This window comes from Megalops cyprinoides, chromosome 19, assembly GCF_013368585.1.
Source record: "Megalops cyprinoides isolate fMegCyp1 chromosome 19, fMegCyp1.pri, whole genome shotgun sequence".
Lineage (NCBI taxonomy): Eukaryota > Metazoa > Chordata > Actinopteri > Elopiformes > Megalopidae > Megalops > Megalops cyprinoides.
The window spans coordinates 26,935,210-26,954,215 of NC_050601.1; the positions used below are offsets into that span (position 1 = coordinate 26,935,210).

Here is a 19,006-nt window from a genome sequence, read left to right on the forward strand (position 1 = left end):
TGCTGGCTGTATGGTAACAATTGTATTTTGAAACATATTAAAGTCATACCCCCTATTTGTGAATCATAGTGGTGCCCTTGTACCCTTGTGCCCTGTTGGCTTTTGACAATTCCTGTAATAGATTTAATGGTGACTATGATCTCCAGATCTCCAGATTTTACAACAGTACATTTATTTTTTACTGTCATAGTGTTGGGATCTGTAATGGATTTCATTCTCTGCATTTTCATCTGGGGACTTTTTTTTACTTTACACTGAATGCACATAGTTTGCAGGTGTATATGTGTAAATAATTGTAAATGAGATTTAGGTGTGAAAGTGTATGGCAAACACATTATGTCTGCATATGTTGTAATGTTGTTTTTGTACGTACAACTGTGGCAAATGGGGGTATGTAAAACATATTTGTTACAGTTTTCAGTAATTAAATTGACATTATGGCAGTTTATTGCCATTGTATTTTTTGTTATCGCAATGTCCTCTTGTGTCAGATGGAACAGGTCATCACTGGACATGTATTGATCTCATGCTTACTGAAATACATATTTATGACCATATTTGTGATAAATTACAATGATAAGCCCATTCTTGAGACAGGTGCAAGTGTCTTTTTATGACAAAGACCTGTGTGGGAGTCAGCAATTCCTGGAAGCCACAGCCTTCAGGTCAAATAGTAATGCCACCTCTGCAAGGAACAATTAGCTGCAACTGAGTAGATGCTGTTTGGCAGCTGCTGCTTCTGGTGTTGAAATGTTGTTGCTTTAGGAGTGGTCCATTTAGTAAGCGGCATCGTCATTCAGCTGCTTCCTCCAGTCACTGTCAACATGACAGGACACCTTTTCACTCTTCTTTTCCTGCCAGAAAGCATATTTTATTGGATAAAGGTTGGTACATTATACTACAGAGATGGTGCTTGTCAGATACTAGCCAACATTACTTCCTCATCCAGAGAGACAGTTTCTTACTTTATATTCGTGAAGTTTTAACAGAGGAAAAGCCCTGCTGTAGGCACAGCGTGAAGTATGTGTGAGTAGTATTTATTTTGCTAATGTTTTTTATTATTAGTATTTATTGGTGCTAATCCCCGTGCTTCATCAGCCTAACTTCTGAGCATCTGAGCAACACGTAGGGGCCTGGAGAGTCGCAAGGTACTGAACACTGGCTGTCGGATCCACCCTACTATAGTGGAACGAAGCTGAGTGTCTTCCTGCTGCAAGAAACAAAAGATCAGACACAGACCAGGGTCTTGGCTGTAGAAGTCAGCCTGCACTCACAGAAAGCCCACTGAGCCACTTGGGAGCGCAGAGGTTAGTATTGTTTATTAATTAGTCTGAGGAGATACAACTCACAGGAAACAAAACTGGGCAGCACTGGGAGAGACACTCTCAAAAAAAACACTCCCTCTATGTAGGGATACTGAATTGGGGAGCATGCTGTTGTTATGATTATGATAGAGTAATTATTGAGACAGACAACGCTATAGATTCCAAACCACACACAGTAGCTTTCTAATGCTCTAATGAACAGTGTAGCCCAAGTACATTTTTTATAGTGTGTTGTGTGATCTTAACATTGTAAACAATTTGCTAACTTGACTAAGTTAATTAAGATAATAAGTTGATAAAAAACTGTGACAATTATTTGGGGACCTCAAGATAAATGTCCATAAAATATTATGAAATGCTCTTGACAAGTGATTTTAGAAAGGCTTATTATACATATTATTACGAAAATATATTGCTTGATTATGTGTATGATAGTTGAATATTCAATGATGGGTGCATGAATATGTAAATGTAATCATTTCTACTTGTATGAATTTTTGGGGGTAGGGACATGAAATGCCAAATACAGAACACTTTCTGCAACAATTGCCAACTCATCAGTATTAACAGTCTAAAAATAAGCAACCGGATCATATCTCTAAACTAACATGGTCCCAAATGGGATGGAAGCAACACGAGAGGATGTGAACTTTATTATGAGATTACGTGAGGTGGTGATGGCCCATATTGAAGCACATGTCCAATCTATTAGGGTAATTTATTTTTATCCAGCTGCCCCATGCTGAGAGTGCTCCATGTTTGCAGTATGTCAGGGTATCCTACCCTGGAGACCCAGTTTTGCTATGCAGGAACCTGTAAATGTCACAGGTGTACCATTACAAAGCTCTAGGTGGTTTCACACAAATGAAATGAAATACAGCTTTGCGTCAATCCAGATTGCATTGCCTCCCACTGGCCCATCCCTGGTCAAAATTGCAGACACTACATTAATCCATGAAATGCATATTTGGAATAACCAGGAGGTTGTTAAACTCTGACCCATTTCACTTGCAGCTTTTACAATAATGATCAAGTATATACAGTGGCATGCAAAAGTTTGGGCACCCCTGGTCAAAATTTCTGTTACTGTGAATAGCTAAGTGAGTAAAAGATGAACAGATTTCCAAAAGACATAAAGTTAAAGATGACGCGTTTCTTTAATATTTTAAGCAAGATTACTTTTTTATTTCCACCTTTTACAGTTTCAAAATAACAAAAAAGGAAAAGGGCCCGAAGCAACAGTTTGGGCACCCTGCATGGTCAGTACTTAGTAACACCCCCTTTGGCAAGTATCACAGCTTGTACAACAGTACAAGCTTGTTTGGGGGATTTTCGCCCATTCTTCCTTGCGAAAGGCTTCTAGTTCTGTGAGATTCTTGGGCTGTCTTGCATGCACTGCTCTTTTGAGGTCTATCCACAGATTTTCGATGATGTTTAGGTCGGGGGACTGTGAGAGCCATGGCAAAACCTTCAGCTTGCACCTCTTGAGGTAGTCCATTGTGGATTTTGAGGTGTGTTTAGGATCATTATCCTGATGCAGAAGTCATTGTCTTTTCATCTTCAGCTTTTTTACAGATGGTGTGATGTTTGCTTCCAGAATTTGCTGGTTTTTAGCTGAATCCATTCTTCCCTCTACAAGTGAAATGTTCCCTGTGCCACTGGCTGCAACACAACCCCCAAAGCATGATCGATCCACCCCCGTGCTTAACAGTTGGAGAGGTGTTCTTTTCATGAAATTCTGCACCCTTTTTCTCCAAACATACCTTAGCTCATTGCGGCCAAAAAGTTCTATTTTAACTTCATCAGTCCACAGGACTTGTTTCCAAAATGCATCCGGCTTGTTTAGATGTTCCTTTGCAAACTTCTGACACTGAATTTTGTGGTGAGGTCACAGGAAAGGTTTTCTTCTGATGACTCTTCCATGAAGGTCATTTTTGTGCAGGTGTTGCTGCACAGTAGAACAGTCTGCTAAATCTTCCTGAAGGTCTTTTGCAGTCAAACGTGGTTTTGATTTGCCTTTCTAGTAATCCTACAAGCAGTTCTCTCAGAAAGTTTTATTGGTCTTCCAGATAGATTTCATCTTCATATTGGTAAATTAACACATCTGAAAGATGAACATTAAAAACCTAAGCATACTGAAGAATTTAATAAAATAACAATTACTGATACATGGTAAAAAATCCTGAGTGTTATCATTGAACTATCTTCAAGGTGTAGACCCATTGTTGTGATCATAGCATGATTTAGCTACTGCATGTGTGCAGCTGTTTTTAATAATGTTTGGGTGAGTAAAATAGTGAATCCACATAGACTTTTATTTGAAGATACTACACTGAGCCTTGGCATTCATTGAAAAAACTATGATTTTGAATTTGCATTTGTACACAAATACACAATGCTGCCACATTCCTCTCACAGAAATTGCTGCATTTTATTTTCCTAATTTTTGCTAGAAGAGGGCAAAGGCAATTGTGGCCACTGATTTGATGCAGGTGCTGGTTACTTATATTTTAATGAAAGGGGTAGTATGTCCCATTGAGTGTCTTTATAGCCCCTTGGGCCTCAACCCATCTCCTGTGAGTGTCTCTGGCTGTGTTGCCAGCAACACATGACACAGAGAACCAGTCATAGACAGGGACTAGGGACCAGGGGCTGGAGCTGGGTCTCTGCCTATATAAATCAGACCCTTTCCAAATGGCTGAGACTCATGACATGGCAGGAGTTGGGGGCTGGGCTGGGCTAGGCAGCCCACATCCAAACTACTGATATATGTAGCCTATAAACATATACAATTATTTACACTGAATTCAGTAAACTGGTTTCCAAAAATCAAAATTTTAAATTGCAATACTTGTCTAATAAGCGCACTGATTAGTTTCACTTGGATTGTCCCATGTAGTTTTATGAATGAAGAACATGGTGTTGGCATTTAGTCAGGCCCTAGTTGGCACCACATCTAATCCTGGTAATCTGACAGACCAATATTATTATTTGACAGCATCTACAAATTATATTTGTGGAACCAAACATTAAAATGGACACCAAGCTGGCAACAGTAATACAAAGTGAAAGATATGTAAGGCTCTTGTGTCAGTGGCTTGAATCTGGAACAAGTTTATATGCTTCTGCAGTTTGCTCTCTGTCAGCACTGGAGCTATAGAGTCATATTGGAGTCATGGAGTCATATTTGATGACAATTGCACAATTTGACATGACAATTTTATATTTAATTTTTGTTAATTATTTGCTATTTTTTGTTGGTCATTTGCATTCAGATGCAGTCAGGCTAATTCAATCTTTTTTATTCCTGGTGGAAGGCTGGGGATCTTTCTATAATTCTCTCTGTGATCTTAACTTTTCAGGTAAAATATTGCATATATAGCGTGTTTTGAAGGCCACATTTAACAGCTGTTATTTTCACACAAATATTCAGGCAAACACTAAAACTGGTAACTCTAAAAGCTTTGCTTTACAATAAATATGTATATAAGACCCATGCCTCTGAAAATGAAGTGTCCCTGTCTCTTGTGCTTATGTGGGAATTGTATTCATTGCCACTTTAAAATAATCTTTAACTGACTTTTGACCCTGTATCACAGCTCTGGTCACAGCTTGTTGATTTGTTTGACCTTTTTTACACTCGGTTGTGCATTTGCATCTCAAGTAGGGTACTGCCTTTTTAGTAATAATAATAGAAGAATAAGAGTAAGAATAAGGATAAGAATAAGACATTTTGAATGTTCTTTCTCCTTTTGGTTATCACTTGATTTTATTTTGATTGTTGAACTGAGGTCTTATCTTTTCTCATGCAGTGGAAGTGACAGAGTGGAAATGGATCAGGAGGCAGCATGATGATGTCTTCATCTTGGTGAGGTTTTGTTAGTCATGGTCTCCCAGACTGTTGGCTGTCACTGGCAGACCGTGTTTGGCTGTAACCCCTTGCCATGTCAGAAATTTCAGGCAATAGATAACCCAGATAGCATACAATAGAACACTAAAAGTCTAGCTTCCTGTATGCCATGAAGGTGACGGTGTTGCTATGTTAAATGAAGCATAGTAGCTTCTTTGTTTTTCTTTTCAGAAGACAACCTTATCGGTGTGATGCTGTGTTTATGCAACACTCAATGTCACTGTGTGTGTCACAGTCAGTGATGAATGATAAATCAATCAAACCAATGCAGCTGGATATTTACTGAAGACATCTGGGTTAAGTAACTTGCAGGGTACAATGGCAGTGCCCAACCTGGAAATCACCAGCAACCTTTGGGTTTCAAGCCCTGTTTCCTTCCACTACACTATAAATATCAAAAATGTATGTTTCTAAAAATGTTCCTGTAATAAGAATGATACTTTTTTGATGCTGAGTACACCATATCAGAAAGTTCACTGAATAGAATATTTTCAGGTGTCTTTATTCGCTGTCGAAATCCAAACAATACTTGATTCTTACTTACCCAGGAAGTAATGCAAATAAATGTGTATTCTTGAATTATACTTAATTTTGCAGATAAAATATTGTGAAACATTTCAAATGATAAACAATAACTGTGCATTACACTATATTACACTATATTTCATTATTAATTTATCCTGAGGAACAAGGGAGTCTCAGATATCTAAACGGCTACAGCAACTGCCTGACTGCTTGAACTTTTGAAGGAGCTGTGTAGATGGTGGAAGTCATGATGCTTCTAAAGTTTTTTTATTATTAAGACTCAAGGGCTGTATTAGTCTACCTCAAAATATGCACTGTGGTCATAGTGACAAGTAGAAATCATGAGATTTTCTGTTTTTTTTTTTTAATACATCCACTGAATTTACTTCCGTTCAAGAAACAGGTCAGATTTTATATTCAGGATTACTATTTCTGCATCCATATTGTGTTTGACAGGGGAAGACCACAGCACATGCCAGAGTTATTTCGCAGTGCTCACCTCTGCCCAGTGCAGGACTGGGATTTCCAACAAACCGTGGCTGGCTTACTGAGCCACTGCTGGACTGGGGACAAAATGCTTACAATTTTTCAAACATTTTGAATATATAATGGTGTAACACATAAATTGATAGTTTTGGGGAAAAAGGCAGTCAACTTGACTTGCTACCAAGATTACAGCAACAATATCCCTTAGGTGAAATGTACTATATGTGTTCCACTTATAAAAACTGTATAAAAACATGTACAATGGATATTTACTAACTGTTTTCACTGTATTCAAGTCAATGGGATATAACAGTATTGCATTTTAAAGTCAGTCAGAAGTGTCCTCAGCCTTGATTTTGTAACTACAGGTTTGGAATGTTAATATTTGGTTCCAGAGTTTAAGTACTGTGTAAGTATACCATAGCTCTTTTATGCAGCACATGTAGATAATATTTTGATGGGTTTAATTTTTGTCTGAAATTTATCCTTTTATAGGCTGCAGACAGAAACAGACAGACAATCTAATATTCATTCTAGCTTTATGCTCAAATGTAGCTACACTACATAAAAATGTAGCTACTAAATCTTTCAGCGGACCAAGTGAAAAACTTGATTTGGGATCTGGAGTCAGATCCACTTTGTATTATTAGGTACTATTATTATTGGTTAAGATTTTGAATTCATCAGCCTTAGCTAAACTAAATCATTAGTTTAGCACTATTTACGTAGGGTCTGTGTCTTTCTATTTATTTATTTTTAACTTTTATTTATTATGTTTCCAAACTTTCAGTTGGGTAGGTAGTTCAGAACCTCACAAAACTAGATAGGGACACTTTCCTGGAATGATGTTTAAGTTTAAAAGATAAACAAAAGAGGTCCTCTAAAGTTAGGGTAAGATTGACAGTACTTTGAGTTGCATGTGTCTGTCAAATTGTATGTACCTGTCTTGTCAATTCAGTTAGTGAATATCCTGCAATATGACTTGAGTAAGGTAAGGTTATTGCTAGCTAGCTATATGTGAGAATTTTTAAGAGCAAGTTTAAGATATATTGCCATACATCAGTGAGAGATGGCACTGGCAATTCAAGTCAAGATGAAAAATGGGGGGGGGGGGGGGGAGTACTGCTTTAAGTAACAATATAAATAATGCAAATCTTCCATAGCTTTTACATATGTTTTGACTTAAATTCCATGCTGATGCTAGCTAAACAGGGTCACACAGAAGTGTTTAATGATGGATTTATCACTTTTTACATGTATTTTTTTCTAATAAGGAGCTTTATTATGTGACAGGATCACAAGGAACAGGAACCCTGAAAAAAAATTCATTCTGTTTAGAATGAACTGGGTTTCTGTTAGAAATTCCATGTACTGTAGCATTTAACTATAAATAGCATTTAACTATAATACAATTAACCTTTATCCATGTGTGTGTTCCTACTGTGCAGGAAGAGTATCAGAAATACACCTATTATTATTTATCAAACTATATGTGATTGTGCCTGTTTTGGTGAGCTTCTTTGGTTATTAGCCTATTTTTCCTTAATCCAGGTAAAAATGCATAATGACAAAAATGACAAAACCCATTGAACCTGATATTTATTAATGCGTCGTATGTTCAGTGCAAACTACTGTACTGCATACTATTGCCATTGACAAATCTTTTTTAGTTTTGCTGGTGGTTGGAACTTCTGATCGATGGGTCAGAAATCTAGCCCCAAAGAAGAAAGAAGAAGAAGAAGAAAGCCATACCAAAACATTTTGTTTTTGAGGCAATTTAAGCAACATGTGAAACACTGATGTTATGTAAAGCAACTTACATACACTATTTTAATGCGACATCATTATATTCAGCTTTGCTGTTACACAAAGCAATTCACAAGAATTCAAATGCAAATTTCAAGTATTCAAATTCAAATTTAATTGCACTCAATGCCCAATTCTATTTATATCTTGTATTCATTGCTTAAAAGAACTTTCTAATCATAAGCACTGGCTTTTAGTAATTGTTTCCAATGGGTTCTTTCTGAAGATCTACCTTTTGCATACTTTTGCAGAGAATCATCCATGGAAGGTTGCAAGAATATCTACCCTTTGCATGTCAAAAGCACAGCACAACTCAAAATAAACTAAGTGCACTTTATTAGTGATGGGACAGTGATGCTTCCACAATGACTCTGTAGGAAAATACAAAAATTTGTTCAGGGCAGTGAGTCATTGAAAGCACATGTTAGAGTCACCCAATATTGGTTTTGATAAAGCCTCATTCTTCCACCAGCACATTTTATGTGTATGTAGATCTTGTTGGAATATACTTTTCATAGATACTATGTCACCCACCTCTTTTATCAATATCAATGTCCCTGTGGGGCAAAGCCTCTGCTAAATATGGGCATGTAATTCTATTCTAATCTTAATCAAGGCGCATTATAATTTTCTACTGTGCTTGCCAGAATGGCACAAGATTTTCAACCGGTAACAAGTGGTAATGTGGACATGTCATTAGCCACAGGTGATGACGGTTAACGATTCAACCTGTTAGCTTTGACTTTCTTCAAGCGGTGGGTCATGTGGTTACTGACATGATCAATTTCATTGTAAGGTTTAACATTTGAATGTCTTGAGGTAAATCAAAAATCTCTGTGCAAAATATACACTGTACACAAAATGCTAGACCACATTTTTTCACTTAAATATCTGAAGAGGTATGTTCTGAATGCAACTTTGGTAGCTATTTGTAATTTATTAATTTAATCATATATTTATATTGACTTTAAAGCATGTTGTCATGTCAGTGACATTCCTCCAGCATCTCTCATGCTAAAGGTTCTTCCAAAGTGATGTGGAGGATGAGGATGCCACGGTGGTTTATTTATGGTTGTGACAGGTATAAGTTAGAGAAGTGGCTCTCAACCAGTGTGCTGCAGCACACTGGTGTGCCGTGAGGCAAAGTGAAGTGTGCCGTGGAATTCTGAGGAACCTGATGCATTTTATATGTGTGTGTGCACTTATACTCAGTGAAAAGAGTGATGTTTTGTATTGTGCTATAATACTTTTGCACGTAACTTATTTTTATGCTATGTAGCGCGCATGTTAAGTTACATGGTTCGTTATGTTTTCATTAGCGTTATTAAGCTTCTCATAGTTTCCAGTTAGCATTTGTTACATTTTTTAACATTAAACCGCTGTATCCTCAAAGCTAAAATTTCAGAATTTTTCCAATCTAGTGTTCTAATTGCAGCAGTTTTAGCATATGCGCTAAAGGGCAAATCACACCGGTGTGACCTATGTGCAAAAGGGTTAATGGAATAATGTTTTGTTTTATTTTATTTATTTTATTTTAGTATGTTGCTGTTCATGATTGCTGTTCACTATGTCGGACAATTCTTGCTCCGATGCACTTCAATGCATTTTTAATAAATTGTACGATTTCCTGTCTGATTTAACTGTCTGTTTGATAATTATTTGACAGTCTGCTATAGTGCAATGTGGGTCAAATCTCGCTAATGACATTATAGCATAGCATAGATTCTTCATAATCGATAACCAACTTTAAGTTGGTGTGCCTTGATGTTCTGGTTTGACCTTTGATGTGCCTTAGCCCCAAAAAGGTTGAAAACCTCTGAGTTACAGCATATAATAAACTTGACAAGCCCTACTCTAACCTGGTTTAACATTCCCAAGAAACCCATGTTCTTTAGATCAGGGCACCTTGAAGCTTTTAGTGAATCCCAGTCCTTGGAAGGGAAAGAATTCATTGTGGAGGTCAGTGAGTTTGTCTGCTTTTTCCATCCACATGAGTTGGACTTTGCGTCTTGGAAGACATACAAACTAACAATTAACAAACAGATGACTCCCTGCTGCAGTATACCAATACAGTTTCTCTGCATATAATCAGCAGAGCATGTCCATCTATTGTCTTGTCTGTGTTGGATGTGGAACAGCCAACAATTCATATAAGTAATTTAGTAATAGAGTTCTGTATAGAGTTGGTCTAGGGATTTGCTGCACTTGTGTCCTCCTGCATCAAATTCTTTTTTGAAAAGCACCTGCCAATGTGGGGAGCTTCTTTTGTTCATAAACAAGTTTGAACCTTGTCTTAGCTGTGTCACATACCTCAGCAGGACTTCCTGTAAATCCACAATGACAGACAACCTCTGAAGGAAGAGCCACACCTGGTGCCCAGCTGGTATTTGATGTGGTTGGTTACTTCACAACGTTATCCTACTGCACCTCAAAATACCACTGTAAAAGCTTACCTGATGTAAATTCACCAGTAGCAATAATCTCTAAGAATTTTTATTTGATGCACAAAAGCTCCTTTTCCAGAGACAGATGGTACAACAACATATGCTTGGTCAGTATCTGATTCCAAATACAGAAGATACCTCTACAGGAATTTCTCCCATTTTTGGCAGAATGCATGCAACCTTCCCTGTGAGAAGTTCCCTTGTTATGTACTGTCTTACAAAGTGGGCAAATTAGCCTCTTTAATTTTCTTATAAATGTCCAACAAGATTCAGGGAGATCAGGGTCATTATCATATTGATTAAAGTATTTGATTTTCTCCTAGAACCACAAGGAGAAAGTAGTAAACGATTCATGCACATCAATATGTAAAATTGCAAATACAGTTGTTTTTGTGTAATATCATTCATTCCACAAAAATAATTAAAAGAACTCCTTTCAAAAAAGGATTCAACATTTTAATGTTTCTGTAGCTAACTACTTGAAGTTTAGTCATGTTTTTCTTAGTGTAACATTATTCATGACCTTAAAATTCTTGTGTGGTAAATGATCACTCCACCATACAATTACATTTGCATTTGCAGAGCTGACAACTGTGCAATGCACATATGTACTCGAGAGGAGAAGACCACTCAAGTACATATGTACATTGCACAGCTGTCAGGAAGACCCTTAAGTTCTGGATTGTCAAGAGAGGACAAGATGGAATGCATTGCAATGTGAAACCTGTTAGCCTGTTTGCTGTGCTGGTTGTATTTGCACTAATTCAATAAGATGCAAGCCAAAATATCTCCAAACCAGTGTGCCTCAGCTGGTAATGACAGTTTGTTTGCAAATTAACACAGCAAGGTATTAGGCCACAATGTTCCAAGTCAAGGTTGTTGAGCCATCTGAAGGAGATACATGCCAATTACCACCAGCCCAAATAGAACATATCACTTAAGTGTATATTTAAAATATATATGAAACTGTGTATTTTCAGTCGGGTTTGCTCATTTGTTCAGCTTGGATCAGAGAACTTTGGAAGCTGCTGATTCATTTGCCAAGGAGTTTTATTTATTTATTTATTTATTTATTTATTTTTTATCACAGATCATTCTGTCTCAGACTTAAAGATTTTTTTTCTCAAAATTGTTTAGCTTTTTTTGTGATGAAGATTTCCTACACAGCCAAGCAAAACCTACTGTATCCAAGCTAGCAACACATCTCTTCATCTGTAGGCCAGCCAGGCCTGTAGACAGCCAAATGCCAGGAAAACCTACAGTATCTAAGCAACAGGGTCCCTCCACCTGTAGGCCAGATAGACATGCAGGTGCCAACGAGGCCATCTCCTTTTGAGGATATTTTGAAGTGAATGTTGAGGTAGAAGGACCAGACTGATTTCAGCATGCTAGAGAAAGATGGAGTATTTATTCATTCATGGGCATTTGTAAAGAAGGTTTGCTTTATGGTAACCTTGGTATGTCCAAATAGGACAGTTGGAATTGCCAACTGTACATTAGGCTCAGCTCACTGTGAGAAACTCTGCATGCACTCAAGAGCACTGAGGTGAGGTGAATAGCCAACGGCTATTTTTTGCACAGTGCACATAGTCGCACACCACACTACAGTGAAGCAGGCACTCATTGGAGAATGGGAGCCATTCCACTGATGTCATTCATGCCACTTACAGGCACCTGATGAATCACATTGTGTCTGAGAGTGGTGAGATGAGGACATCTTTGCCAACCTACTCACCCCTATCTCCAACGAAATGAATCCAGTTTGTTCTGTCACGGTCCTGGTCATTGTCAGCAAATGACATGGCCTGTTTTGACCATTGTCAGCTTGTGATATATGCAGCATAGAAGGGGTGTTCTGTTCTGTCCAATAATAATTCAGTTCCCCAAGTTGATTATGAGGTGTGAAAAGTGAAATAGTGTTATGCAGAGCTGTAAAAATTAAATGAATATTAACTGAATGTTCATTGTTGAGCATTGTAAAAAAATATGACAATAGGAAGAGCTAGTTTGGAAAGCCAACCAAAAAGGAAGATCTTATTTTGGAAAGCCAACTGTCTGTGCTAATGATATAATACTATAATAATATAATAATCATTTAATTTTGCATCTCAGTATTCACTAATGAAGTCTATTTTGAAACCAGTATAAGGCTTTTTAAAAAATAATTTGATTATTTAATTACTGTTATTTAATAATTTCCTAATTTAATCCATGTTAATGAAACTGAACAAAACTGAACATCTCTGTGCCTCTGAGCTCAAACCCCATGAATGTGGAGTTTAAACTCCCTACAGCTGTCCATACGACAAGTGCAGGAGAGCAATGTGACCCTCAAAGAAAGTCATATACATACAGTATGTACATGGTATAATTGGCCCATCTCATCTGGGTGTCAAATGTCATATGGGACAGCTGCTGTTAATTAGTCCTGACTTTACCATAAAGGGAAAGTATGAATTTAGCTGTCAATTATCCATAACATAACATAGTGTTCACTGTACAAAGTTTTTGGAGTAATTTTATAAAAGCCATAATGTGGCACTTGAGAAGGTTCCCTTCAGTCCCTGATGGTAAGTAGCCGAGCATTGTGTGTGAAATTTGAAATATTCTTTTTGCTTAATGGGAATGGATATGGTGTCAGTCAGAATAAAGCACAATGAACCCTGTCTGAGCTGATGGAGAAAAGTACTTTACATTTGCCTTGTTTTAAATTGCATGTTGTTACGTCCTGGTCTGTTGTACTGTTTTTGGGTTTTGGCCCTGGGCTACTGTGTTTTGTTTGTGTTTTCCTATACAGGTTAAGGTGAGGATGCATCATCGTCATTGGGAAACCTGACCGGAGGATGCGGTAGGGAAGGACGCACCAACAACTGTAGTGCAGTAACCAACTTGGAGGATGCATAGAAACATGGATGCCACTGTCGTCGCATAGCAACTGGACGAGAGGATGCCATAGCCGGGGACACCGAGGAATATCTTGGAGCAGCGGTTTTTAAAATAATGCAGGACTATATAAGAGCTGGACATTGTCGTCGACGGAGAAACTGATTATTCCATGGAATGTTTCCATGGAATTTTTAATGGAATGTATTGTTTAAGTGTGTAAAAAATCCGAATAGGTCACCACTATCTGGAACCCCTTAGGTCTCTCGAGTTGTGGGTGTTGCTTTCAGATGAATACTTATCTCAGGGGCTGTTTAATAACCAATCAGAAATCTTCCCTGTAGTATTGCTTTATCATCAGACATCACTTCTCACATTATTACATCTTATTTCAATATTCCCATTGTTTTTTCTACAACTGATTTCTTACACTGAAAGCCTCATATAAATTAGTACTCATTATGCGTTACTCATTTAATTTGTTCATCACTTATATATATTATAAATGGCTTTAATATTATTTTAAATTATTAGCTATGGAGTCTGTGTCATAATCCTGATATTTGGTGTAACATTTTTTGCTCACAGATGTCAGCTAGTGCTGTGACCTCAAAACCACAAAAACTAAGGGAGAACACTGTTAAACCATGTCATTGGAGAAACATGGGAAGTCCCTCATGCAATGTAACCAACCAGCAGAGGGCACAGCCGTGATCAATTGTGCTTCAATTGGTCAGAGCAGATTTAGAAAGTACAGTCAGTCTTTTGAAGTGTGGAAACACTGCCTATGTGCACATAGGCATGTATAATTACTCTTATTTACATGGTGATGTGCTTTTTTATCTTACATATTGTGAGAAATGATTATTTGTTTTCCTTTACTAAATCATTTGGAATTCATTGGTAATGAGATTTTTTTTGTGTGTGTATTGACAGTGAACATGCAAGGTGACAATCTAAAACCAAAAAAAAAAAAAACTGAATGTGTCTCAGTGGAATATTGTTGCAAAGGATTGTTCCATTTCTAAATAGCTGTCTGTTAATGAATGACCCATTCATTACTTGACTTATTAGGAATATTATTCTGCAGATATACCAATTATTGAATTATTGAACCTTTGATTACATCAATTGAGTTGTGGCATTTGATCTAACAGGAGGATTGTTCACAGTAGATAATGCTGTAAAAATTGGTTTTTTATATGTAATGATTTCTCTCACTGTCCCTTAAATATATCTTCCCCTCATGCCTAGTATCTGACATGCTACAGGTTACAAAACCCTACCTGTTACTTGAATATTTCATTCTGTATTTACTGTGTCATTATACTGTGTCTTATTTATATATTATTTTACCCTCTTGTTTTTTATTTATTGCATTGCTTGCCTATTTTTATTTTTATCTTCTTTGTTTCTGATACTGTAAGTGAGCAATCTCTGGTACAATAATTTCCTTTGGGATCAATAAAGTCTTATATTATGCAAACTTCAGTCAAAGGAATTGTCTGTTAAGATTTCCATGTCCTTATAGAGTGCAGTGTTGGATCACTGCAGGGTGAAGAGGTGTTCCTCTGCTATGCTGCATGTAGCAATGCCTTTACCAGCATGGGCTGAGTTGTCTCCCTCTGTGTTTCATTCATAACCTCACATATATCGATCGCTCACCTACTACCTGCAGCTTGAAAGTCGAATTCAGGACTGAGGGCAAGCAACATATCCCTGTGTGTATCTTCATCGTAATTTTAAGATTCATGAATGTGCTCTCCTCATTACCATATTGTCCGGGTCAGCGCTCAACTCACCCAAATCCTTGGCTGCAGTTCAATAAATTTGGTGTAAGACATGAATGCTCCATCTCTCCTTGTGTCCTTGTAATTTGTGTTAAAGTCACTCATAAAATGTCCAGTTCGATTCATCGTAAGAATTTAATATGACTGTGAATATACCATTTGTATACATTGCATTTGTCTTGTCCAAAGGTTTACATGTATAAACAGTATATAGTGAGGCTGACTAAATCAGTTAATACTGCCGCCATCACCATATCATAAAATCTGATGAATTTCAGTGCTATATATTGTGCATATTATGTGTGTATGTGCATCAGTGTGTGGGTGTTTGTGTGTGTTTGTGAGGGATTACATTCTGACGGTGAAATGTTTTTTTTTCCATGTGTCATTATGTATATGTAAATCCATACAGGCTTTCTCATAATATGTATTCAATACAGAATATCAATTTGTTAAGAAGAAGGGAGCTGTTTCATAATGGTAAATAATAACAAATTAGTCTGGGTTTTTTTATATTTAATGATTTTAATGAATCATTGTAACCCTAGATTACAGGGAAGAACAGTTGGCAGTCTTAATTGAAGCATTACTGTGAAGTGAGCAATGCTACACTGTTGGACTATGTGCATTAATATAGTTTTCAAATCAAGTAACAGGGTGATAAAAGCATTTTCTCACTTTGGCCATGTTTGCATCACCCAGAAAGTTCCAAAAAAATGACTACACAATTGGCTTTAGTTTTCATTACTAATCTCTGTATTTGAGTCCAGTAACTAAATCAAACACATGCTAAGGCAGTCATTCAGTCTGACATTCAGTCATTCAGCCTTCAGTCTGACTAGCAGTTCATCCTTAACTTCTGAAGCAAATATTGTGTTTTTCATTATTTGTTATTTACAAAACATTTCCTGTTAATCTCTGTGACTTTGAACAGAACCATTGAGTAACTGTAAACGTAACTCTTAAATGTGATATGATGGAGAAACTGCAAAACGGGAGGATTTGACATTTACGTATGATATATTACACAAGATATCTGTAAATCTTCCAATGGTTTAAAGCCATCTCCCTGCATTTATTGATAAAGTGCACACATATATGAATATTAGCAAGTACACATGCATGCAATTGCAGAGATTAATTAGCAAACCATCTATAGATGCATTGTGATCAAAAATTACAGTGGGGTCCAAAAGTCTGATACCAAAATACTTCTATTTTGCATATGTTTTGAATGTAATACTAATTTTTTCATTACAAATGATAATATCAGCTTAACAATTTGAGTGAAAAGTTGAATCTTTGAAAAATGTACCTGAATTTCAGAATATCGTAGTATTTGGTATGCCCCCCTTTTGCTTTAATGACAGCATGCACTTGAGCTGGCATGGACTCCACAAGTTTGTGCAAAACCTGATAACCCATGTTATCCCAGCATGATTTGACAATGTTCCAAAGAGCTTCTGGTGATGTCACAGAATGCTTGGCTTTCTCAGTCTTCAAGTGCCCCCATAAATGTTCAATAGGGTTGAGGTCAGGCGACTGTGGAGGAATCAGGATCAATCAGGACTCCTTGGTCTTCTTCGGTCTTCATGTAGTTCTTACAAAGCTTTAAGGTGTGTTTGGGGTCATTATCCTCCTGCAGCATGAATCCTTCTCCACAAAGATGCAAACCAGAGGGTATAGCATGTCTCTGGAGAATGGGGTGGTACTTCTCCTTGATCAGGGTGTAGTCAATTCGGTGCAGGTTTCCAACTCCAGAGTAGGCAAAACACCCCCAGACTTCAATATTCACACCACCATATTTCACTGTCGGTTTGGTACACTGCGGTATCATTCTCTCTCCTGTGCGTCTCCTTACATACACCCTTCTGTTACTGCCATAAATCTCATATTTGGATTCATCAGTAAATAGGACTCAAATGCTGGTATTTCTTAGCCCACTCCAAGCATTTGGCCTTGTTTCCCCTCCCGAGAAGTGGTTTAGAAACTGTACTTTTGCTGATTGGAGTCTTGCATTCTTTATTTAGCAAATTTTGTATCTGTGATGAAGTTGCTTTTCTATCTCTCAGGGAACTAAGCTTGATGTATTGATCTTCTGATGGTGTGGTCACTTTTGGCCTGCCTGATCATGCTTTGGGTACAACTGATCCAGTTTCTGCAAAGCCTTTCAGAGTTCCACGCAATGCCCCCTTAGAAACCTTTAGTCTAGCCATGATTTGACACTGAGACAGCTCCTCTTTGCTTAGAATAACAATTTGACTTCTGACACTTTCACTTAGTTCTGATTCCATTTTTCCCACTATCACAGTGCTACTTAGTAAGCAATGATCTGCTGGAAACTTGAGGCACAGCCATATTTATAACAGGTGAACACTGGCTGCAAGTTGAGTTACTTGAACAGGCCTCTGATGAGTAGATCAAATCCACTTGAGTGGCATCTGAATGCATGCGTCAATGGAAAGGATACAACTCAAGGAAATCTGACCTTTTGTACAAAGGAGTTAAGTTGGGCAATGCCCAAATTTTTCTTAAATTTGATTGCTGGCCTAGGAATAGTGCAGAATCTTAAATATTTCTTCTTCATTTTACATGACATAACTTCTTGTGCTTTTAAATGTTTCTGAATCCTCAAACTTTTTGATTATTTCCAGGTTTACGTAAAAATGTTAGAGATTTTCAATGTGGTCTCAGACTTTTGGACCCCACTGTATATTACAATATATTTAATTTGTTATTTAAAGTTATTTAAAACTATTGTTCTGTTTCAATACTAAGTTATGTAATACTGTTATTTTATTTCTAGCCATGGTATATTCAATGGCCTTTTACACAAGTGAATTCCTGTTCTGCTATTGTTCCACTTTGCCACTGATGTCACGGCTTCTGGCCCTCAGCTTGTTGACCTGGGACTCAGCAATGTCAGCACGTTCCTCAGCTTCCTCTAGCTCGTGCTGAACCTTCCGAAATTTAGCCAGGTGGCTGTTGGTTTGCTCCTCCTATTGTTTAGAAAGTATCACAAAATGTTCAGTGTGCTAACCTGTTGTTGTTTCCTTACAACGATATGATTCTTGCACACAAAGAACAACATGGCACTTAAGAAGAGAATTTTCAGCTAAGTGCATATGACTTTTCTCACAGTCACTGTTAAAGGCAACACTTTCAAGTGTTAATCCTGGCAAACAACAATCAACATTAATCCTGGCAAATACTGAGACAACAGGTGATTCATACAGGACAACTGGCAACTGCAGCACTGTATATTAAGACATTATTTATGTATTATTTTATTAATTGTGTTGTACTCTTGTAATTTAATGGCAATCTAAAAAATGTGGAATCTCTAGTTTTAATAAGTTCTTAAATTTTGAGTTTGACTTGTTGTTATGAAAGCTATTGTTTGTTGTTGTTTTTCTCTTGGACGGGTTGGGGAAGTTTGGGGGAACCTGGATGTATACATTACATTGATGAGAGCTAACATACTGTAAGCACTTGCAAAACTGGCTCCAGGCACAGTTGGCTAATGACAGCCCAGAATCAAACTTCTGGGTCATAATTCATTACTACCTTCTTACTACTAACTTTCCTAATTCATTATTATAAATCACAATTTATTATAATAATAATATTATAATTATAGTTATTTTTTATTATTACTCACCGCCTCCTCACACTGCCTCTTGTAGGCTTTGACCTTTAGCTGCAGCTTGTTGACCAGGTCTTGCAGTCTTGCCACATTCTTCTTATCTTCCTCTGTCTATAAATCAAAAGCAACAGGCAAACTCAAATACAAGTCCATATGACATTCATGAGAGATGTACATTTGTGCATTTCAAT

General features: G+C 37.3%; 1 protein-coding gene across 4 annotated transcripts in view; it reads right to left on the reverse strand.

The window, feature by feature from the left end:
- Window positions 1–18,021: 18,021 nt before the first annotated feature.
- Window positions 18,022–19,006, reverse strand: part of LOC118794276 (myosin-1B-like) — a 31,127-nt gene continuing 30,142 nt past the window's right edge. For all 4 annotated transcript variants that reach the window (XM_036552495.1, XM_036552497.1, XM_036552496.1 and 1 more), the window contains 2 exons: window positions 18,831–18,926; window positions 18,022–18,168 (listed from right to left, as the gene is read on the reverse strand). In XM_036552495.1, coding sequence (XP_036408388.1) covers window positions 18,022–18,168; window positions 18,831–18,926 — 243 coding nt within the window. The remainder of the gene's footprint in view (window positions 18,169–18,830; window positions 18,927–19,006) is intronic.